This window comes from Octopus bimaculoides, chromosome 6, assembly GCF_046866305.1.
Source record: "Octopus bimaculoides isolate indiv1 chromosome 6, ASM4686630v1, whole genome shotgun sequence".
Classification (NCBI taxonomy): domain Eukaryota; kingdom Metazoa; phylum Mollusca; class Cephalopoda; order Octopoda; family Octopodidae; genus Octopus; species Octopus bimaculoides.
The window spans coordinates 99,555,067-99,579,559 of record NC_142933.1 but is presented as its reverse complement, the minus strand read 5'-3'; the positions used below and the strand labels follow the sequence as shown (position 1 = coordinate 99,579,559).

Sequence of the window (24,493 nt, the reverse complement as noted above, 5' to 3'; positions counted from 1 at the left end):
TCATATAACTGTGTGTTCTCTCATACATTTGTCATTGCTACTTTAAACAACTAATTCTCCATTTCTAACTCTCCCAATGCTCATATCATTTCTTCATGTGGAACCCCGTCAAAAGCTTCCCCTCACACCAATAAACCCAACAAACGAAATATTCCTCTTATAATTGTCTTACATTCTCTTCCTGGCATAAAACCAAATAGCATTTTATTAATCTACACTGTGTGTATAGAATCTAGTTTAAAGTAGGTCCAGTACATTCCGGCAGCCAACCATAAAACACTGCCTGGAAAAACCTTCCGTTTGGTACTATATGTAAATTAGGGTAAGCTCACAGAAATAGCATCAAATAAAAGTAATCAGAACCTACTTCAGTTCTTGTGCAATGGCAGCAATCTGTTCCACTCTGTCCTGATGTGCAGCAAGGTCACTCTCAAATGCTTCGTGCTTCTTTTTCAAAGCCTAATGACGTAAGAAAAGTAAAGTATTATAGAAAAATACATACAATGGATGTGATAGCGGCAAAGAGTTCTTTAAGAGATGTGTATCTCATGACAGAGAGATGGGTGAAAGAGCTAAATAAACAAAGAAAATATGAGCAGTTTATGTATATCAAAGGTTGGGAGAATTCAAAGAAACTTAAAGGCAGACATAGAAAAAGAACTACCAATTAAAATTGTTTCAATCCAAGATATTGTTTTCATTGGAATTATTAATTATCCAATGTATCTGCATAAATTTTTAAATTCCTCACATTATTTTACATCTGTTTTGTCGGCATTATATACTATCACCATAATGAAACTTCTAATACTAATGACGAAACTTCTGACTTCAGTATGTTTCAGGAGCAAGTATTTTGACATTTGAATTCTCATTCCATAAAAGGAACCATGGAAAAAAAATCTCAGTCAAAGAAGAGTTGCAATCAGGTTAACTGAAGTATTATTATTCTAAAGGTCCAAATATATATACAATTTAAATTCACTATTAAATTTAATGACTTGTATAGAAGTTAAAAAGTTACTAATGTTTACATGTTCATCAGGAACATATAGGAGGAAATGTGATGGTGTAGTGGGGAAAAAAAAAAGTACCTTCATTTCTTGCAGACTGCATTTCTGCAAAGGTGCATCTAGCATGATGTCCTTGCCTGTAGCCCATTCTTCGTGAATGTTACACTTGTGGCGGAATTTCTGGGCCAAATGGTCCAGTCTCTCCAACCTGAAAAACAAAGCAGCATTTTTTGAGATTTTTATGTATGCACAAAACTTGATAAATATTTCGGGGATGGAAATGATAAGATGAGACATTCGTGTCTTTTTCAAGAGCATTAATACATTAACTGAATTGACATTAACCAAATGCTAGTCTTGTTGAGAACTTCGTTCCACAATGTGGAGCTTAGCAAAAACTTTATTAAATAACAAGGAAATAAACATTACCTCTGCAGCTCAGACAATAGCCATTCTTCGAAACCTTTTTCTGCAGACTCAAGACCTTTCCATGCAAAGACAATATCCTAATATAAAAATAACAGAAAACAAAGAGCTAATAATAGATTTATAATTCATTAGTTATATTTTTAATGGGGTAAAAACTTTACCTTTGCTAAATTCATATCAATACACTTAATAAGAACAAAGTACAAGGAAATAGAAAACACTGAAAATGAATTCAACATAAAATATTTAATGACAATGGTTTTTAGCAGTCATTACCAAAATGTTTATGTTACTTCAAAATTCTGTTCATACAAAGGTGTTGCCAGTTTTAATTTCTATTTGCGGGTTCAATATTGGCAAATCAACAAATAACCTTGAGATGTGCTAATGGCTATTATAAAAATTTGGCTGACTGCAAATTGCAATTTCTTAAATTCAACATTGCTCTCTGTTGGTATTAAGGGAATCGTGTAAACAGAGGTCATTAAGAATAATCTGCACCATTTCATCCTTCATGCAGTACATAGCAATTCTTGGCAAGGAACCTTTCATAATAGTTAAGATTCCTTTAAGCTATTTACTCTTTGGTTTGTAAGGGTCAGAAGCAATGTGGACATTTTACTGATGATATTCCATTGTTATTCAGAATGTAAAAAGCAGACTTTAAGCATTTCTAAAACGACTGAGAGGCTGATAAAACATTCTGTTATATCGATGCAGCTTCAACCAAGAATATGAGACACTGTAGGAACTTACTAAATGCATGCATTTTACAGAATGTTTTTGAAGGAGGTCACTTAATTGAGGAAATGAGGTTGTAGGCTGTTGAATGAAGTAACATGAATTGTCAGTCTCAACACTCAACTCTTTTCTTTATAACAATAAAATCTATATTGGATAGAAGTTTAGATTGAACAATTCTGATGAAATGGTTTATTGAATTTGGATTTGTAATTTTATACATGTGAGAAATGGTGGTTAATACAGTAATGATGATAATGATGATGATGTAAGGTCAACTCTAAGAAAGAGCAAGTGTCTCCACAGGGCTGCATTTGTAATAGAGTGGACGAAACCATTGCCTGTAATGTGAACAAATGCCCCAGACTTGCTCAAAACCATTATAAGTTGTGGTGACACGATGAGGTAGCAAAAGTGGTACATTGGAAACTATGTGCAAAGCGAGGTCCACAGAGAGGTACAAGGTGTGGTGTGAGCACAAACCACACAGAGTGGCTGAGTTGGAGACCCGCAAAATCCTGTGGGATTTCCCAATCCAAGCAGAGCACATGCTAGAGTATTAGTAACCAGACCTAGTGGTGGTGGACAAGGTGCACCACATGTGCTCTGTAACTGATGTTGCGTAACCCTCTGACCCATGAATAGTCAAGAAGGAAGTGCTAACGATTCTGCCATCTCGCCAACTTATAATAACAAAAATAATCCTTTCTACTAAAGGTGCAACACCTGAAATTTGGGAGGAGAGAACTAGTTGATTACATCGACCTCAGACCTACACTGGTAATTAATTTATCGACCCCGAAAGGATGAAAGGCAAAGGTGACCTTGGCAAAGCGACAGGCGAAATACTGCTAAGCACTTTGTCCAGAGTGCTAACACTTCAGCCAGCTCAGTCCTTAATAATAATAATCCTTTCTCCTATAGGCACAAGGCCTGAAATTTGGCAGGAGGGGTTAAGTCGATTACATTGACCCTAGCAGTAAACTGGTACTTACTTTATTGAAGCCCGGAAGGATGAAAGGTTAAGTTGACCCTGGTGAAATTTGAACTCAGAGTGTAGTGGCAGATGGAACAACTACTAAGCACTTCACCAGACATGCTAACAATTCTGCCAGCTTACCATCTTATAATTATTATTAATAATAATAATAATAATAATAATAATAATAATAATCATCATCATCGTTTAACGTCTGTCTTCCATGCTAGCATGGGTTGGACAATTTGACTGAGGACTGGTGAACCAGAAGGCTGCACCAGGCTCCAATCTGATTTGGCAGAGTTTCTACAGCTGGATGCCCTTCCTAACGCCAACCAATCCGAGAGTGTAGTAAGTGCTTTTATGTGCCACCGGCACAAGGGCCAGTCAGGTGGTACTGGCAATGGCCACGATAATAATAATAATAATAATAATAATAATAATAATAATAATAATCTTTTCTACTCTTGGCACAAGGCCCAAAAGTCTTGGGGAGGAGGGGCAGTCGATTAGATCAACCCAGTATGCAACTGGTACTTAATTTATCGACCCCGAAAGGATGAAAGGCAAAGTCGACCTTGGCGGAATTTGAACTCAGAACGTAAAGACACACGAATAATAAAATACTTGCAAAGCAGTTTGAAAGAAGAAAATAATGTGAAAGAATAAAGTGGAAATATTAACGAGATATTCTTACCCCAACAGTCTTGCCTTCAGTAGGCAGATAGGCTGGACGATTGCTGAGTCGGAGGCGTGTCTGCAAGGTGTTAAAACTGTTTTCCAGTCGGGCTTTATCTTCCAGCTTTGGTGGTTTATGTTTACGGCGATAATCTCGGAATTCTTCAAGCTTCTTCTGCGTTCCAGGGAGAGTGTTATCTGTGTGTCTATTTTCTAGCCAGGGAGTAGTTTTACGGATCCAGGCAAGGAGCTGAAAAGATAGAACGAGAAAGGTCAATCGTTTGAAAATTTTTTTAAAAAAGGTAAACTGTACTAAATTTAGTGAAGGTCGATTGCATTATCCCCTTCCCCACTACTTAAAAAAATTTTTTTTTGCTAATTGGCAGGTAATCTATCTGGATAGAGACAGATATTGAAAGCCTTAACTACAACTAAAGGAAAGAACAATTAACCCTTTAGCATTTAGATTACTCGGTCAAAGGCAATACAGCTTCAAGATTTTCATGATGTGATTGTTTATTTTTAGAATGACATTGTATGGTTGGTGTGAGAGGCAAGATCTGGCCAGTTTGAACACACAACAGGTAGAACTATTTGGGTCGGATACGAAAATGCTGAAGGGTTAAACTCATGAAACTTATCCATCTGTACAAGCCACAACCACTTGAATGGCTAGAAAAAGTGACAGAGTAATTTGTCAGGTAGTATCTAATTTCCTATGAATAAATGCCATCATATGATGCCATACTTAAAGCAACTGTTGATACTGCCCACATCTAGCTCAAAATTCTAAAACCATTTTACATCTTTTTTTTTAATGCTGGCATTAGCAATAGCTTATATTTACAGTCAATTTTATGACAGAACTGTTAAAAGGTTGAAAATCCATTTTCAACGAGGAAACTTAAAGTAAATAAAGCTATAAGTAATAGTGTGTAAATATGGGGTTAAAAATGCTTTTGACATCTTTTTATATCCAATAATTACCAATTATTGTTTATAGTTCTATCTACTTTGAGTTCAATGCCAAAAACAAATTATTTCACATTCTCTCGAAGTTTCTAAATCAGCAGTTCTCAACCATGGCTCCCAGGGCTGCATGCAACCCTCGACAGTCTACCCTCTACAAATATAGTAAATTTTTCTTAAATTGACTTGTGTTTAACTTTTTTTGGTGTGGCCCCTAAAAAAATCCAGGTTTTGGATTTAGCATGAATATTAAAAAGGTTAAGAATCACTGGTCTAAAATCTTATTTTAAGAGGTTATTTTATATTTTTTTCATTGTTATAAGTTTATAAAGAGCCATATTGTAATCCTGCCAATTCTACAACCATAGGAACTGAGTGGCTCCCTCTATGGTTGAAAAACTGCTGCCATAGAGAATTAACTGCTGATTGACTAGTATCTTATTCTCCACCACCACCACCACCACCACCCCACCACCTCCATCTTCTTTTAAACTGAATGATATCAAAACTGGCTACATGAATGAATTTGCCTTTGGGAGTGATTTGACATTAGCTAGGCTTATGTAAACGTGGCTGCTTATATAGAAAAGTTGATTTTTGCAAAACTTGTTTACGCTAGGAAAAGAAATTGGTTGCACCACAAATGGAAAAGGCGAGATGAAAATGTTTTATTAGGATATAATAATAGTAAAGTTGTTATTTTTAGATATAGAGTTACTCTTATTACTTGTGTAAAACCCATTGTTTACAGAGTTTCTCCAGACAATATATATTTAGAATTTTATATTTTTTTACTAGAATATTCTATGCAGAGAAGGAGAGCTACATGATTTTATTTGGTTTAAAACACATTTATTCAAAACGTGTTTTGAGATTCTGCAGAGGAAGGGAGGGAGGGGAGAGAGAGATTTAAATGTGAACTACAGGTGTTACTCTCATTTCTACTGATTAATAATTAGTTTTAAGCAGGTCTCTCTAACTTGTTATTTGTGCAGATGATTTTAAAAGTTATTTTCTTCATTTCTAAAATTAAAAACCATGAATATCTACAGGAAAAGAAAAAAAAAACTTAAAAAATGATATGTTCAAGCACATTTATACATATATATGCACTCACAAATTTCTGTTTAAAGTATAAAGTTATTGATGTCGAGTGCAAGAGGAAGTATGGAGTTGACTAGCCAGTGACCTAGTTTCAATTCCTGTTTATTTTATATTCCATTTTGACTTTGGTGAGCGACAAGTGTTACTGTGGCTGATTACAGGTTTCCAATGGGCCAACAACTGTCAAAAATCAAACCAAATGGTTGCAAAAGTCAGCTTATTAAGCACACAACCCTGCTCTGCATGGCACCCACCTCATTTCAGCTTTGTTTCTCATCCCTTTGAGAAAGATAAGGACATTAAACAATCTCGTACACCATCATCATGTTTTAATGTCCATATTCCATATTGACATGGGTTGGATGGTTAGACAGGATTTGATGGGCCCAAGGACAGTGTGCTCTGGTGTCTGTTTTGGCATAGTTTTTACAGATGGGTGCCCTTCAAAAATGATAACCACTTTACTAGGTGCCAGTTTCAAGCCACCGTGCAGTTTGCAAGACTGTGAACTCTTAAGAGGAGAGCAATGGGGGAAGAGGCAACTTTATGCCAGGAGAATAAGTAGAAAAGAGTAAAATATGAGAGAAAAGGGCTGGAGTACAACAGGTTCCTTGATGGCTCACATGTTAGAAGAAAGGGTCAGGAGAGTGGAGCTGGAATGTGAGGGGGGAAAAAAAAGGCAACGAGGTATCAGAGTGGATCTTCAAGATGGGTAGGAACGAGTGAGGCAGAGGTATAAAAATTTATGATGATCTTCCAGAATAAGAATTCATGAAGTTGTTTATGACCAACTTCTTTATTCTGTGGCAAACTGGCATCTCTTCTGATTATTATCTCTAATGTGTCACATTAAGTAGAGCAGTAGAGCAGACAGAAAACTTGACGAACAACTCAATGGCTTACTTGTTTTTAGTTTGGGAAAGAGTTCACCAATTCCCTTTAATGTCTCACAATCATTAAATAGTAAATAGTTGTAGGCATAGCAACAATAGCAACTAGAGATAATGATCTTGATTTTCATTTCACAAATAGTTTGGCTGACACTAAAATATGACATATGTTCATTCTGAAAGTTGCTTGAAGCTGTTTCCCAGTTTAAAAGGTATGTTCCAGAGCAAGCATTCTCATTAGTCAATGCAGCAGAATTTGTTTCACTGCTACAACCATAACCAATCCAATGCGCTACTACTACTACTACTACTATGATTACTAGTAATAAATTACAATAATATTTTATACTTTCACTTGTAACAGTGTATGGTTAAGATACTAAGCACAATGCTAATGATCCAGAGGCCACGAAATAGCTCTTTGTGAAAAGAGAAAGTTAAGTTGGTTGACAGATCTAGCTTACAGAATAGCATATGCTACTTCATGGTTGACTGATATATATAGGAAAGTAATCAACTATAAAGCCCTTGCTCTATCAATTTATGCACTTAACCTATTAACCTGACAATAAAACACCCAATCAACTCATGACAGAATGGAAAGAAAACTGATGCAATAAGTTAGTAAAAATGAACAAGTATTTATTATTCAATTTTAGATTATTAAAGCAGTAATATACAAAAAAAAAAACTATTTAAATAAAGAAAAAAAAAAATATATATATATATATATATATATATATATATATATATTCTTTTACTTGTTTCAGTCATTTGACTGTGGCCATGCAGGAGCACCGGCTTTAGTCAAGCAAATCAACCTCAAAATTTATTTGTTGTAAGCCTAGTACTTATTCAATCAGCCTCTTTTGCCAAACCGCAAAGTTACGGGGATGTAAACACACCAGCATCAGTTGTCAAGATCTGGTATCCATAACTGATAAAGATAATGCAGAAAAACATGTCCTGTGGTTCAATGACCTCATTTATAGCCCAGTAGTGTGTTTTTTACACACATTGTCTGTAAGGAGAATTTCTCCTTCAAGACAGTCTCTACAGCAAAGGGCTTTCAACATGTCAGTGTGCACAAATGTTTTAAACAAAAAAAAAAAAAGAACCATCAAGAAGAGTTTATCCTTTTGTTATGTTTCACCAGATCCAACTTGACAGATACTATCCTGTGACACATAGACAAAGAAGAAGTTGTTTCTTTTATGACTTACATCACTGGCAAGTTTCTCGTATTCTTCCATAAGCCTCTCATTTTCTTGATTGATCTTCAGTACCTTGCAAATTCTGTTGGCAGCAGTTTCAGCCTACATATAAAAAAATTCAGAGCATTAAACAAGCAAGTAATGATAATTATGTTTAAGAAATGTACTAAAGAGTATCAGGATTCTACAGCTATGTTACCATTAATTTGTCTGTCTGAACATGCATATGTGTAGCTCAGTGGTTAGGTTGCAAGAGTGGGGTTTCGATTCCTGGATCAGGCAGTGTGTTGTGTTCTTGAGCAAAGTACTTTCTTTCATGTTGCTCAGTGATTACTTTGGCATCTGATGTGTGGCAATGTGATGTTTGATGGCGGGGAGGAATGGACTTATGTAGGGCACAAACAAATCCTCTGAGTAGGCCAACAAGAAGTTGCAGAACCCTCTTTTGTTGTTTATGACAGGGGAGTCCATTGTGTATGTGCATACCCATACGCAACCAGTTCAGAAAGGAAAACTGTGCCAAAATATTTCAAAGCATTTATTTGAACTGTGCACAATTTACAGGCTCTTGTTCATAAATGGCCAATTATAGTGTTGTGTTCATTGCAAAGCATTTTCAAGATAATAATATTCAAAAATAAAACTCCATGAGATATATATCCAAATTATTTTAATGTTATATATATACTCAAGAATTCAATGTCCTGATGTATTTTAGTTGAGCCGGAAAGATTTTGCACATCATAACATTTTTGCACATCGAAGAAATCAAATAAAATTTAAACCAGAAATTAACGGTACCAATTAAAAAATTAAAATGGTTGCAATAATTTTAATGAATACACTTTTGTATTCTATGTGACTTTGAGAGGTTTTCTTATCATTATACTGACAGGAAAATCACATTGCTGTAACAGAAAGGGTGGTGTTAGGAAGGCCACAGAGGATGGCATGAGAAGAAAACACATGGTAAAAGTATACACAATGTCAAAGCTAATGTAGTAGGACAGCCATCAGTATTTATCTCGTATATACAATCTACAGCTTCTAATATTACTACATACACTCACATGCGCACATGAGTAATTGTACTGCAATCAATGACATGTATGTCATAATGTAATGTGCAACAGGCTGCAGCCTTTTCTTTCATACTCTAAATAAAAATAAACAAACTGTGTTACTTTATCAAAAGCAGAAAAAAGAAGGGCTGTGTCTTATGAATATTTTTTTTCTATAAGAACCTTTTAAATAACATTAAAAGGGAGTGGGGAATCAGAAAACTAGCAGTAGATTTATAACTGCAAACAGGGCTACAAGATCAATGCTGGAAATATTGTACAGATGCTAAGTGTTTGTCAGCTATAAAATAAACAGGCAGCTTGTGCTGGATTATTGACAAAACAATATGTTACGGCTGCCTTCAAACTAAGCTGATCTTTTATGAAGACAAGAGAATAAAGCTGATTGGGTTAACTCACGTAACTGGTTGAGTAATTAAGAGGAGAAGGGCTAGTGGAAAGTCAATAGAAAAGAAGTGATTGTACCTGTTGGGCACCAGAGAAAGCGTGGTAGTAAGAGGACACATAAGCCATGACAGATCTTTCATCTGGCTTCACTGAGTTGACCATATCTGTAAATCAGAGGAAAGAGAGAGAAAATATGAATGGCTGGTTAAATGAACAAAGAAAACAGAAAATCCACAATTAATATTATTACATTGTAAGGTTAGATGAGAAATCAAGGTTTTTTTTTTTTTTAATTTTAAACAAACTAAATCAATAATTTTGTTTATAGTGATGTTAAAATTCTAATATATACCCTGTTACTATAGAGAGTTGGTGTATAGTTAAGGACTATTGTTCTATTGCTGTTCTACAAACATCTCGGAAAGCTTTATTATCACACATTACTGACAAGGAGGGATGTAACAATAAACAAGAAGTGATACAAGACAGAAAAAATCCTTTTGTCCTCTTCTCATGGTACAACCTTTCTAGTGCCAGTAGCATAAAATGCACCCAGCACACATAGTATAATTTAAGAATGTCCATACACATTGTTTATAAGAAGAATTTCTCTTTCATGACAGTTACTGCAGCAAAATCCTCTCCATGGGCAAAATTCCTAGTGCCCTACCTCTCCCTCCCTACCACAAATATAGGCCACTTTCTGCAGCAAATTCAAAACAACTGCATTTCACAAATAAAACTTAAACCTAATTAACATAATATTTTTTTTTATACCTCTCACCCCATTTTAGCCACCCCATTATCATCCCACTTTCCTTCAACACCCCACTGGATCTTTCCACCACCCCCAAGGGGGCAGTACTGTCCACTTTGGGAACCATTAGTATATAGTAATGGAATTAGACTCTGAAGAGAGCAGTAGCTAGATTTGTTAAAAGCTGAAACACCCAGCATTTTGAGAAAATACACAAGTGAATATAATTAATGTAATAGAAGCACTCAAGAACTTCTAATAGACTTCTAACAGGAAAGCTATTTTGGCTTCCTTTTAGAAACTGGGAAGGACTTTTTCTTAAGTTGGCATGAAGGAAAGCAAACATGATTTTGGAATTACTTGAAGCAGAAATATGTAAACATGGTTATAATCAGTTGATAAGTAAGAGGGTAGAGTTTTAAGATTGGTAGAGCTGATAGAAGTAGGTGGCACAGACTTCCTACCGATTCAAATGTCAAAAGAAAGTAAAATAATTATTAGAAATATATATATATATATATATATATATATATATAAAGTGTCAACATATTTGAATAGGAGATAAGATCTAAAATAGAATAAACAAATATAAAAAAAAAAAACTAAACAAAAAAGAAACCCTAGTAGTCATTCATAAGTGAGTATGATCTTGAAGCATGTACCATGCTTTTGTTAATTGTTTTTCGGTAGCTGCGTAACTGATTTCAAACTTTGGCACAAAGCCAACAATTTTCTAGGGAGGGGATAAGTTGATTACATCAACCCCAGTGTTGAACCCTGAAAAGACGAAAGGCAGAGTCGACCTCTACTGGACAAAATACCATTAAGCGTTATGCCCAGCATGCTAACACTTCTGTCAGCTTGCCACCTTTGAAGTTCTAATAATAGTGGCCTCATATTTTGGCAGAAAGTCAGCAATTTCGGGGGAGGGGATTAGTTGATTACATTGAACCCAGAACTCAACTAGTGACCCAAAAAGGATGAAAGGCAAAATTTGAACTCAGCACGCCAGGTAAAATACTGAACAGCATTTCATCCGTCTTTGCGTTCTAATGATTCTGCCAGCAGGCCCTATAATTGCAAGCAAGTATAGACATGCATTTTGCCCTTCCATCCCTGAACCCAGTGGAACATACAGAATGTGGCAGCTAGGCTGGGGCTCATTTTCAGCCAAGTCAACTGAAGTAGCAAGAAATGAAATGCTTAGTCCAGGAATCAAACTCATGACATTATTATTATTGTGAACCCAGCACCCTAACCAATAGGTCAATGGTTCCCAACCTTTTCACTACCAAGGACCCCTTTTATTTAAATGAGTTTTCCCCCTGATCCCAGGATACTGAAAATTCTGTCAGCTTAACATGTTCACGGACCCACAGTACTACCTTTGTGGACCACTGCACTAACTCATACACTGTCACTAAAAGAATACTAAACATACTAAATAATTTAAACCAGGGTTTCTCAACTGGGGTCCATATAAGATTTTGTTGTTAAAATTTACACACAATAAATTGGTTATACTCCTACAATACATAAAATATTTTAACCATCTTTCGATACATTCAAAAGGTATGAAGATCCTATCAAAAATTTGGCTGAGAACCAGTGATCTGAACAGAGTCACACGAAGTAGGTTTGAATAAAATATATTCCTGTACAGTGATATTTAACCCTTCGGCATTCCGATTACTGTCTAATGTAAAGCTTATTTATTCACTCTGTGTCGAATTAATCATGCATTATCTAACAGCTTGGAAATTTCAATGGTGCGGTTGTATAATTTTAGAATGACATTGTAGGTTAGGTGTGAGAAGCTGAATCTGACTAGGGGAAATTTCTCCCAATGAATAGTGGCATGGGGTGGTAGGATTGCTAGGGTCCAAGAGGTCTGAAAACTGCACTGTGCTCCATATATATATATATATATATACATATACACACGTGTGTGTGTGCTTTGCAATTGTACTTTTATAAAGTACTTTTATCTATATTGAAAAATTACCTTCAGCATCCAACATCCTGGGGATATCCAAGTATTTCTCAGCAACATCGAAGGCTGTGTTCAAATTCTCCAGTGGATTGTCCTAGATTTAAAAATTAAAGAATAAATATCAGAAGAATGTTAAAGAACTAAAAAGTAAATACAAAAATGAAAATAGATAACAGAAAGACAGTAATTTTCACAAAAACTGAATTTTACACTGAAAAAGAAAACAGTAAAGCTAATGAGTTTGCAATTTTTTTTTTTGGAATAAATTTTATGAGGGAATTATAACAAAAGAAACAAATTCAAACTAAGTGACTTTGATGAAGATAGAACCACTGCAGGAATATAATGAACCTTATTATAGAGTTATTGTTTAGGCAAGGAAGGAAAAAAAAAGAGACCTTCAAAACAATTGAACACCTAAAGTAACGATATTAATTGTACTTAATGAAGAGGTTGCATGAACAATTATGACAAATGAATCCTAGCTTCATCAGCCATTTATATTTTGTAATTTTCCCCCAGCAACTCACATCTTTAGAAAAGGAACATAACTTCTGCTTTTTTTTTTTTATATTCTTTTATATCTTTAAACTTCCACTATGTTTGTTTTTGTTACTCAAATTGAAAAGAGCAAACTTGTAGTTTTCAAATCTCAAAGTTAATGATGGTTTTATTCGACAGTTTGCTTTTGATGATATTAAAATGTCACGCATGAAGTTATATAGCAGATCTCCATCTGCCAAACTGAAATACAGCTAATGCATCCATTCCTAAAATCTAATACTCAATTTCTAGAATTTAATCGATAAACTAATATAAGAATGACACCTGATTTACTCTCGTATAAAAAGATAAGATATTAATAGCACCGACAACTAGAGTACTGGTGCTCACCCCACTTCCAATTGACAGAAAAAAGTAGTTAGATTTTAAGAGATAGCGTAAAATACTACTACATTTTCTACCCATGCAGTGGTTTAATATTTGTTTTATTTTCTAAGGTATCATTTCCAAGTTTTTTGAGGTAGTTTGCATAAAGAACAAATAGCAGCTACATTAGGAGGGAGTATTTATGTTGCAGTAAACGTGCATTTCTTGGGAACAATAACTACTAAAGCTTAATGTCATTACAAATAGAATAATAAAAAACAAAACAAAGGCAGGTTTCAAACAAACTCCTAATACTAATCATATACTACTAAATATCAACTATTAGTCAAATACAGCATATATTTATTTTTAAATAGCAAAAAAAAAAAAAAAAAAAAAAAAAAAACAAAACAAAATATTAAATAAAATTACAAATCCTGATACAGGGTGTTGTTGATACTTGATATGGTAACTATAAATGTGCTGCTTTAGAATTTCCATGTCAATGACACAGTGATACAAATCTGGATTCTTTCATAAATGCTTTACGTTATAAAGAGACAATGATACTACTACATTTAATGTTCACCAGAATCATCTCTCTGACCGTTATTGCAGTCATAGCAGCAGCGATGGTAAAGGATGGCGCTGTTATTTCATTGCCATAAAGTTTACTTTCATCTCTTCCAAACATGGTTGCTTGTCAGAGAGCAGCATCCATCAGAAAAAAACAAGTGATGTCTTAAATGAAATAAAACAACAACATGAGCACCTCATCAAAGAACAACTTTGAAGGAGGTTTCTTTAGAAGTAGTCAGCTTTACAAAATGAGTTACCATATCAAGTCTTATTTATTTATTTACTTTTTTTCTTTCTTGTGTAAAATGAAACATGGAATTCAATAGCATTACAAATGCAAGGGCAAGACACTTGTTAAGTAGATATAATTGCAAGTAATAATTTCGAGAGAGAGAGAGAGAGAGAGAGAAAGAGAGAAACAGAAGGAGTAAGTGAGAGAGAGAGAGAGAGAGAGAGAGAGAAAGAGAGAGAGAGAGAAAGAGAGAGAAAGAGTAGTCTATATTGTGAATAATAACAATAGGCACCTCATTTACTAAAAATGGACAGCATTAATTATGTAATCAATGAACAGATAAGAGGTTTACAATTTTTTTTTTCTCTTCTGTAAAAATACATTTAAATATTGTGTATAATAATGGAGATTTAACACTATAATAGACGATAATAGACAGTGTAGCCCACAACATATGGCTTTGTATTCTGGTGACAGACTGAAGAAAAAAAAATGTATATATATATATATATACATATATATATATGCATACATATATATATATGCATACATATATATATATATGCATACATATATATATATGCATACATATATATATATGCATACATATATATGTATGCATACATATATATGTACATATACATATATATATATACATATACATATATATATATATACATATATATGTACATATATATATATATATACATATACATATATATATATATATACATATACATATATATATATATACATATATATGTACATATATATATATATATATACATATATATTTACATATATATGTACATATATATATATATATATATACATATATATGTACATATATATATATATACATATACATATATATGTACATATATATATATATACATATATATGTACATATATATATATATACATATATATGTACATATATATATATATACATATATATGTACATATATATATATATACATATATATGTACATATATATGTACATATATATATATATACATATATATGTACATATATATATATATACATATATATGTACATATATATGTACATATATATATATAAACATATATATGTACATATATATGTACATATATATATATACATATATATATGTACATATATATATATATACATATATATGTACATATATATATATATACATATATATGTACATATATATATATATACATATATATGTACATATATATATATATATATACATACATATATATATTCATATACATACATATATATACACATACATATATATATATTATATATATATGCACATACATATATGTATATTCTTCACATTGGCAAATACACTAACAAACATTCTATGTTGATAGGAGATCTATCTTTCTGCTCAACAAGGATGAATGAAAGCATCGTTCCTTTGATTTGAATTCCTATAACTTCTAATAAAACTAATAATATTCAGTATAGAGATGAAAGCCAATTTTATGGCAATGAAATAACTAGACTATCAGTTTGTATTGCATCATGGGTAAGTTTCTTCTACTGGGAATATTCATTATCAGTTGTGTATTGCTTTTGATAAGGGTATCAGCTTATCGTTATTGTCAATCCCTAATTAGTTTTGATCAAAACCATCTGTAACATAGTGATCTATTAACCCAACAATGACGGTTTTTAACATCCATTTTTCCATGTTTGCATGGGCTGGATGGTGTTTATCGAGGGCAGAATTTCTATGGTCAGATGTCCTTCCTGTCTCTAGCCTTCCCCTGTTTCCAAGCATGGTAATATTTCCCCATGGCCTGATATGTTTTCACAGAACATTGGAAATGAATGATACTGCTTGTGTATGGGGACACTTGATGTGATGTCAAGACAAGGAGACTTAATGTCATTCTGGGAAAACCTGTCTGACAAATGGGAAATATCACTTTATTTGGATACAGGTGAGGGTTGGTGACAGGAGGTGCATCCAGCTGTTGAAAACCTGCTTCAATAGCTCCATGGAAAAGTGGACATGAAAACAGTTAAGATGAGGATGATGATGTCCTAGACCATCAATGATGATGGAATATGAACTATCAATTGTTTAGCTGGTTAGCTGACCACCTTAAAACTCGGTCATCTAGTATGTATTGATCATTCAGACCAATTTTAAATCAGGCAGGTTGGAACTAGTCAAACTGTGTTGTCCAGGTAATTTTACAGGCTGTGACTGTTCTATGTGTGTTAGGTCTCTGTCTCTATTTATACCAAATGGTACAACTAATAGAAGACCCAATTGTATATAATTAGACAAGAAGGACAACTTATTAGAAACCTCATTTCTTTTACTGTGTTTCTACATCACAATGGTAGTTTTGTAAAGGTTTTACGATGATGATGAAAATGACAATAACCAAGTTAAATAGCATTTCTAATTTAAGGAATATCAGTGATCAAGTTGTTTTCCCAGCTGGAAACCTGACAGAATAAGGTTCATTCAAAAATAACCAATAAACCTAAATTTCTTATAATGAGCTTCTCAATTTCAGTTGGCTGAATTGAATTGCCACTCCTTCTTTTGATAGAACTCTGCAACAGAAGTTTTCAGAAATCTTCAAATAGTCATATCTCCCTCTTCCCCTACACTCGTTTTCCATTCTTTAACATCTGGTGAAATAATTTATTTGGAAGCTATTTTAAAATAGAGGCAAAAACTTCAAATTTGTTAACAGGAGTAAATTAAATAACCAGACTGTATTTTCCCAGAAATCTAGCGATAGGAAACAGAATACAGAAAGACAGGAGTTTCAGTAAATCCCAGTAAAAAAAACTGGACTTTTTTTTAATTTTTACCAAACTGCCTGAAGAGAGAAGAATAGTGTAAAATAAATGACTGTCTAAAAGCCATTTCCTTCATACTAACCCTTTAGCATTAAGATTATTCCGTCAAATGTAATGCTTATTTATTCAGATTGTTTCATGAATACATAAGCATTACATCAAAGAATTTATCACTTACATCAAATAATCTTTCTACTATGTTCTGGGCAATAAACTATTACTTAACTTTGGTTCTTCATTTCACCCTTTTCATACCAAACTGACTGTAACTGCCCTTATTTTTATGATACAGATTTCCTGTTTTAAAGTGATCTAAATAAAAACTTCCTATCAAAATTTCATATAAAATTATTTTCCAAACTTCAGGTTAATAATGATGAAGTAATTTTCTCTATTCTTCATTATTTTTGAAGTTAATTGAAAGAAAAACAATGTTGCAGCGGGCAAAAATTTCTTAAGAAAAAGATCCATGGGTGGATCACAGGTTCAATTATACCTGTGTAAATCTTGTATATATCTATGTATAATTTGATATACATTAATAAACATAAGTTTAACACATCAAATTAATGTGTACCATCTTCATTAAAGCCACCACTGAATTTACGATGTTTATATTACTTAAGAGGTATTCTACATTTTTCAGCTAAAGTGTAATTGGGTCTCAAGGGGGTGGTATAAACCTAGCAATATATTTTACAGTGAAAACAAAATTTCCATTCAAATGGCAATTACCGGATGATTCCTGACCATTTTAAGTTGTATTGGAAACACGACCCATGTCTCAAATAAGTATACGAATATTGAATAAATTTTGATTGCAAAATTTACTATATTTTGTACATATGAGTATATCAGCCTGCGGGCACAATAAAACAGGCTCGTGGGCGCAGTTGCGCCCATGGGCAGGGGTTTCCCCAGCCCCTGGTTTAAAACATTGTGTATAAGAGGAGTCAAGTGCCATGACCAAATCAAACGCTTTTTTTTTTTTTTCCTTTTTGTTCTTGTCGAAGTGCAAACACTAAAGTTTGGTGAACTGAAATTGTTACTTGCATCATTGTCAACTTCTAACTCAACTTAATGAAACGGGGAGTGTATATCTTTTTTTATCGTAATTACTTAGTTGAAATCAAAACAAATGTCTTGCCTTAGAAAGAGAGTAACATCAACATATTTACATCAAGGAGAAACAGATTGGAGAAATAAAAGAAAAGGAGAAAAAATAAATAAATGACTAAAGGAAAGGAAAGAAATAGAGAAAAAAAGAAAACAAGAGTTTTTAATAGTATCAAAGAAACAAGCATTAATGGAGTGAGTAACAACAAACAAGTTAGTTGAGTTTAGTAACAATACTGAATGGTTAGAGAGACAACAGCAAGGACATTCAGAGAGAAAATTGCAAACACAAAACTACACTACAGGCTTGGTTGAGGAGAAGGCAACATGCAACGACTGACAATTGATTGAGACTTAAACAGAACATACATCATCATCGTCATTTCTAGGTGTTGAGAATTTCAGCTCAATTAATTTTACTTGGGTGTTCAAAGATGGTTGTATAAGCCTTTTTTATTCTCTTTTACCAGTATATATTTATAATTCAACATCACTAAGAGTGACAAGGGTGCAGTGAGCACCAGCATTGCTAGAAATAGGAGTCATAGACTTCTTAGCCACAAAAAGCACATGATCTCAAGGCTAAGGAGTCTATGACTCCTATTTCTAGCAATGCTGGTGCTCTTCGTGATGGTGAATCATTTCCTTGGTTTTGAATTGCTGATAGCCACCTTAATTATATATATATATATATATATACATATAGAAATATGGATCAAAACAGGATTCAAATTTGATACATACACACAAACCCAAATATAAATATACATTATATATGAGTGACAAATGAGAGAGTCAATGTATAATCACACACACACTCCTTTCTTGTCACTTATCAACATCCATCACTCTCACTCCCGTTCCCCACCTCCAGTATTTCTGCTTTCATTACCCTCTCCCTCCTCTCACTCTTTCTTCCCTCATCATGCTTCTCATGCTTTCCTATTGAACCTCCTTACCAATAATCATCATGTAGCTGTCTGTCACTTTCTCTTGCTTATACTCTTCTGTTTATCATCCTCCCACTCTTAGTACACTAGTTCTCCTTTAATATTCTCCTCCTCCTCATCATCTCTCTCTCTCCCTCTCTTGCTCTAATCCCTTTTCATTATTCTCTCTTCTATCTGCCAGAAATAAGGTAACTTTCTAGTGCTGGGGGCAATTATGAAATGTAGCCATTGGCAACAGAAAAAAAGCATCCAGCAGAAGAAGACAAGTTAAAAATAGAACACGTGAGAGTCATGATCCCTGACTCATCAAGGAGGACAGTAGACCTGAATAAGAACTGATTTGCTCATGATGGCTCATCCAGCACATGTCAGCATGTCCACCCGGCATGGGTTGAACACATTGCCTTATTCATAGTTACTACCAGCTTAGATGGGATGGAGGACTATGTCTAACTCATACACTCCAATTTTGGACTGGTTTCTATGATTGATAACTACTCATTTAACCATGTGGGTAAGTATCTTCTAACTATAGCTCCAGGTTGACCAGTGCCCCAAGAGTGACTTTGACAGATGAAAACTATGTGGAAGCCCACCATATATGTGTATGTGGGTTTTTGTGTTTGTGCTCCCCACTGCTTGACAACCAGCACTGGTTAGTTTACATCCCCATCACTTAACTAAAGAGATTGCCAGAAAAAGTACCAGAGTCAATTTGTTTGACTAAACTTTTCAAGGCAGCGCTCCAGCATGGCCACTTTTATTTGTTTCCAATGATTGGAACAAGTAAAAGAATAACAGATCTATCAAGTGTCGGATTACATCATTAAAATGCAATCATTCATTCCGAGTAGAAAAATGGTAGTACACCGTCAGACCATCCTCGGTGGTGTATATTTGTTGCAGCCGAACAGCAGATGACAACAAAGATTATTACTATGTGGATGTAGAGAGTGGGGAGCAGTGCATTTAGATACAATTTACAATGCTTACAAAACTAAGAAATAACTAAATAAATAAAATATAATAATATGAAAAAAACAAAAAACAAACTAAAAAGTTAAGCTAAGGGCTACTGAAAACACAGCTGTCAACTACACCTATTGTAAAAATAACAAAGTTTTAGCTTAACAACCTAAACCAAGCAAAAGATGACTAGAAGAATAGTGAGAGAAGGGATTAAGTATATATTAAATGAAAATCAGCTGGATACTTGTGGGGATTTTCGTTTTGTTTTTTTTTCGTTTTGTTCCTCTTCCTCTCTTTAATCCTAGACTGTTTGGTTGCTATAATCCTTGCAGAGAGTATTAAAATTCTAAAGTGTAAATGTCACATTGGTTGGTGAGGTTAAACTATAAATGATCTTATGTTGCAGGGAGACAGGACAGGTATAAGTTGTTTTGACACAGATTAGTTGTTACTGGGCATAAGTATTTAGAAGACACCCCTCCAGTCCTTTCCAAGTAATAAGACATGTAGGAGGAGACTATTAATATAAAGTTGTAATTAACTGCACTAAATGCTGACTAATTTTCATTATATATCAGTCATGGGCAACCAGAAGCCTATGGGACCTCCTGAATGACACAACTAACAAAAAATTACCTTGAATGTTTTTTAGTAGTGTAGCTCACAAAATAACAAGCCATGTTTCATGTGGCTCGATTCTCATGAAAAGTTGCCCATGCCTGTATAGGGCAACGCTTCTGTTTATAAGTGAAAGATGAAATTCTTATTTCTTCTGCAGGTACCAAACATCATTAAAGAGAAAATACAGTATATTGACTGGAAGAGGAGAGGGTAACTCTAAACTGGTCTAGAGACAAGAATAAAATGGAATTTTTTTTTTTTTTTGCAGAGGGATTAATCAAAATTATAATGGAAATATTTAGGTCCTAAATGAGCAATTATTTGTTTCTCCCATATACTCCAAAATAAAACCAATCTAATAGTAATAACACTAAATTAAGCTAAATATTTGAATATTTAATTCTGACATGTATGGCTTGTAAACGTACATAAACTTGATATTTTTAACAAAAGTTAGAAAATTCAAGCAACAACAAAAACAACAGCAATAAGTGTTCAATAAATATACAAGTGAATTATGTAAAGTCATGTAAGGCCACCAACAAGAAAGATTTTTCACGGAAGCTAGTTATATGACATGCAGTAATAGTGGATGTATTTTGTTGTGAAGAGTTTGTTACCTTCCGTTAACAGGTCACAGCATACACACTTAAGAATTATACACCTTGTGAAGGTATGTTATTACCTTTAAGGCAGCTTTCTTGATAACTAAGTATGATGTCCTATGAACAAAACTTCAATTTGATTAGTTAAACTTGTGACAACTTTATTACTGTTATTTTATTCTGAAGAAATCCAATTATTCTAGAGATTCTCTGAAGATGTGAATTTTTACACTAGTGATTCTTGAAAGGATACATCTTCCAGGATGATGGCTATGAGACCAGAACTAAAACCTAAAGTAAGATGGCAGGATGTGATAGATCTCTATGTAGTATGTTGTGCATATCAAACATGAAAACTAACTGAAGTACTGTGTCGTATTTTCATGTGGTACTTTTACTTTCCATTAAATGAAAAATTTGATTCCAGTTTCTCCAAATTGAGGTACTTAAGACTTCTGCTAAATGATGTTAAATTAAGTGAAAGGAAACTGAGAGCACTTCAAGCCTAAACACCATGTTGAAAATATACCAAACAGTGAAATAGCAACTAAATACTGTGTCTAAGACTTCTGTCAGATGATTATAAAACTGAAGTATAAGTCTCCAATCGACCCATGCTAACATGGAAAGACAGAAGTAAAACAGATAAAGTCTTTACAGAATAAGCAATTATAGTTAATTAATCTTGAGAAAACGATGCTCCAACAAAAAAAGTAGGTCAATGGTGAACCACAGTGTACCAGTAGTGTACTACATTAAAGATAGTCATACTAATGATTAAAGTTGCTCATATATCAGTAAAGCTACTTTAACATGTAGCTAACATTATAGCAGCAGTCACGTGTGGTAATTACAACACTAGTTTTGCAGTATTCTTCAACAGTATGTCGAAGATTAGAATTCAACTGCTAAGACTTAGTAAATGTCATTTTAGTAGTTAATATTTTGTTGACTAATGTAACATAGTACATGTTAGTTAGCATTTCCCTCCTCAAGGCCAAGAGAAATGATGGAAAGAACATTTTAAGAAGGACTATTTGGCTGATAATAAAATATATTTCCATTGAGAAGAGATTTCAAATATATTCAACAACAATATGAGAGATTTCTAAGCTGACTTTTAAACACAGTATAACAACTGGAGACAACCTTAGCATAATGGGGGCAAAAGTATGATGAATTTACTGTCTGCTCTAAAATAGAAAAGACATGACTGAAGATTATTTCAGGTAAGCTGCTTCAGCTGTTCTTATGTATAAAGAACATGGTCAAAATACACTTGTAACTATCTGAAGATATAGTGTGTATGTGTACAGCACTGTTATTCTATACATCGTTGATGGGAAATTTGGATGTTATGCCACTGCAGGACATCTGTCACTGAAGAACCCATGGCAGGGTGAAATCCCATGATCGGAGCCACAGCAGACGGCTCTCTTCTGTCAATGATACATTTATAAGTGCTTTTATGTACTACTAGTTTTTATAAGGGATTCCCTCCAGGTAAATAACACAGTATTCTGTATACTAACACAACCTCCACATTCAGTTGGAGATCGAGATTACCTTTTAGTATTAATACCGTTTCTGTTGCTATATATATATATATATATATATATATATATATATATACATACATATGTAAAAATAAATAAAAGCATGTAAATATTGGTTTTAAAAAAAAACCCTTAGATGGAAAAGTCAAAAACTGCCTGTGGGATTCAGGCTCCTCTTTTTAATCCAGTGATCTACATGCTTTTATTTATAGCTTTATCTACTTCAGATTCTACCATTAAAAGCAATTTATTTCATGTCTCTGAAGTTTCTAAAGTCTTCTGACATTATAATATACACATTATATATATATATATATATATATACACACATACTAGCTTCTTCAAAGTATACTAAAAGCTAAACTGCTGTTAAAACAAAATTGGAGGATAAATTATATTCTTTAAAACTGCTAATAAAGTCCAGAGTAGAATGAAAAACTTAGAAAGTGTAAGTGTAGTTACACCAATTACATAGAAACAATAAATGATGGTTTTAATTAGGTAATAGTATAGGTATAGTTTTTATCACCTCATCTTTAAGATGCTAGGCCTTGAACTTACTATGTTAGCCTCAGTTTATGACTTTCATATACCATATTTCTAACAAAAGTATACTATTGATATATTTCTTAAAGAATAGTGTACTCTGGACAACAGTAGCCAATGTGTTCTTTATAAGATGGTAGAAGTTCGGCTGCTATTTCTAGCAAGTAAAACAGCCATATCAAGGCTCTCACAGTGACCTAGGAACACAAAGAGCTTTTACATGAAAATCAAAATATGAGGAAAATGTTTGCTTACTGAAATCTTTTGTTAACATTCTTGTAATAAGCAGATTTCAGTTGGAATTTTAATAAAATTATAACACAGGTTGCCTTGAGCAGATTATTATTGAAAGGAGTGCTGGCAAGACAACCCCAAAGTCATTGCTCAACCTTTAATTATTATCATTATTATAATAGTACGTAACCGAATTTCGTCTGACTAGCTTATTGTAAAAATAGGGCACACACTTTAATTGCTGCAGATATTTTTGCACCACTTCCTTTTTATTAAAAAAAAAAACAGCCCTAGACTACAGTAACCTGATATAGTTTCTATAGTAAACTAAAAAAATAAAAATGATAGAAATGAAAACAATTTTGGTTGTCGCTAACTGCTACTCTACACTACACTCACCTTGGACAATTTGTGGTAATCAATTAAATCTGGCCGGTGCCGATGAATCAGTGCACAGAAGGCCAAGCCATCTTTAAAGCTGTAGAAAGACAAAGAAACATACAATACATGCATTTTGATGAGTTGCTCAACGGAGAGTTAGCATTCCTGAACAGACAGACACCAGATATTAAATAGATAGAGAAGAAATAAAAGAAGAGAGTGTCAGGTAGTAAGGATTTAGCACCGTCACCAAAAGAAGCAAGTTCTGGCAGTTTTTTTTTTCTTCAAGAAAAACTTGATATGTTATTTTCTCTATATGTGTAAGTAAACAACAAAACAAATGAAATTTCATTTCACTTCTGGCGTTTCTTGCCAGTGATATGTCAGACTGAGAGAAAATGATTCTGAGGGAGAAGAATGATAGAAGTTAAAAAAAGAATAGAGAAAATAATTATCTTTTTATGTCTCTTAATTATCATTTTTTTATTCTATAAACTGCCAAAACTTGCTCAGTTAGATAGTGTTTGTGTGAGCAGCATAAGTAAAGCACTGGTCAGACAACAAATAGATGGGTGGCAACAAGTTGGACAACGTGAGGGTGACAAAACGGAGTTTATTGTTATCAGCTCAACAGTGATAACTTGCAGAGAACTCTTTTAGATTGATTTACCCTGGTGAGTTTGTAATAATCCAGCAGTTCTGGACGATGTCTGTGGATCAGGGCACAGAAAGCCAGACCATCCTTCCAGCTGTAATATGATAAATATACAT

At 33.6% G+C, this 24,493-nt stretch overlaps 1 protein-coding gene across 4 annotated transcripts in view; it reads right to left on the bottom strand.

Moving 5' to 3' along the window:
* LOC106875711 (alpha-actinin, sarcomeric) overlaps positions 1-24,493 on the bottom strand; it is a 147,923-nt gene that overhangs the window by 14,499 nt on the left and 108,931 nt on the right. For 2 of the 4 annotated variants that reach the window (XM_089354357.1, XM_014923958.3), the window contains exons 5-12: positions 24,393-24,471; positions 12,249-12,330; positions 9,565-9,650; positions 8,027-8,119; positions 3,860-4,090; positions 1,443-1,519; positions 1,095-1,221; positions 368-459 (exon numbers count right to left, since the gene is read on the bottom strand). In XM_089354357.1, the coding sequence (XP_089210483.1) occupies positions 368-459; positions 1,095-1,221; positions 1,443-1,519; positions 3,860-4,090; positions 8,027-8,119; positions 9,565-9,650; positions 12,249-12,330; positions 24,393-24,471 (867 nt within the window). Of the gene's footprint in view, positions 1-367; positions 460-1,094; positions 1,222-1,442; positions 1,520-3,859; positions 4,091-8,026; positions 8,120-9,564; positions 9,651-12,248; positions 12,331-23,740; positions 23,820-24,392; positions 24,472-24,493 lie in introns of all 4 variants that reach the window. The other 2 variants (XM_089354358.1, XM_014923959.3) reach the window with 1 other exon arrangement.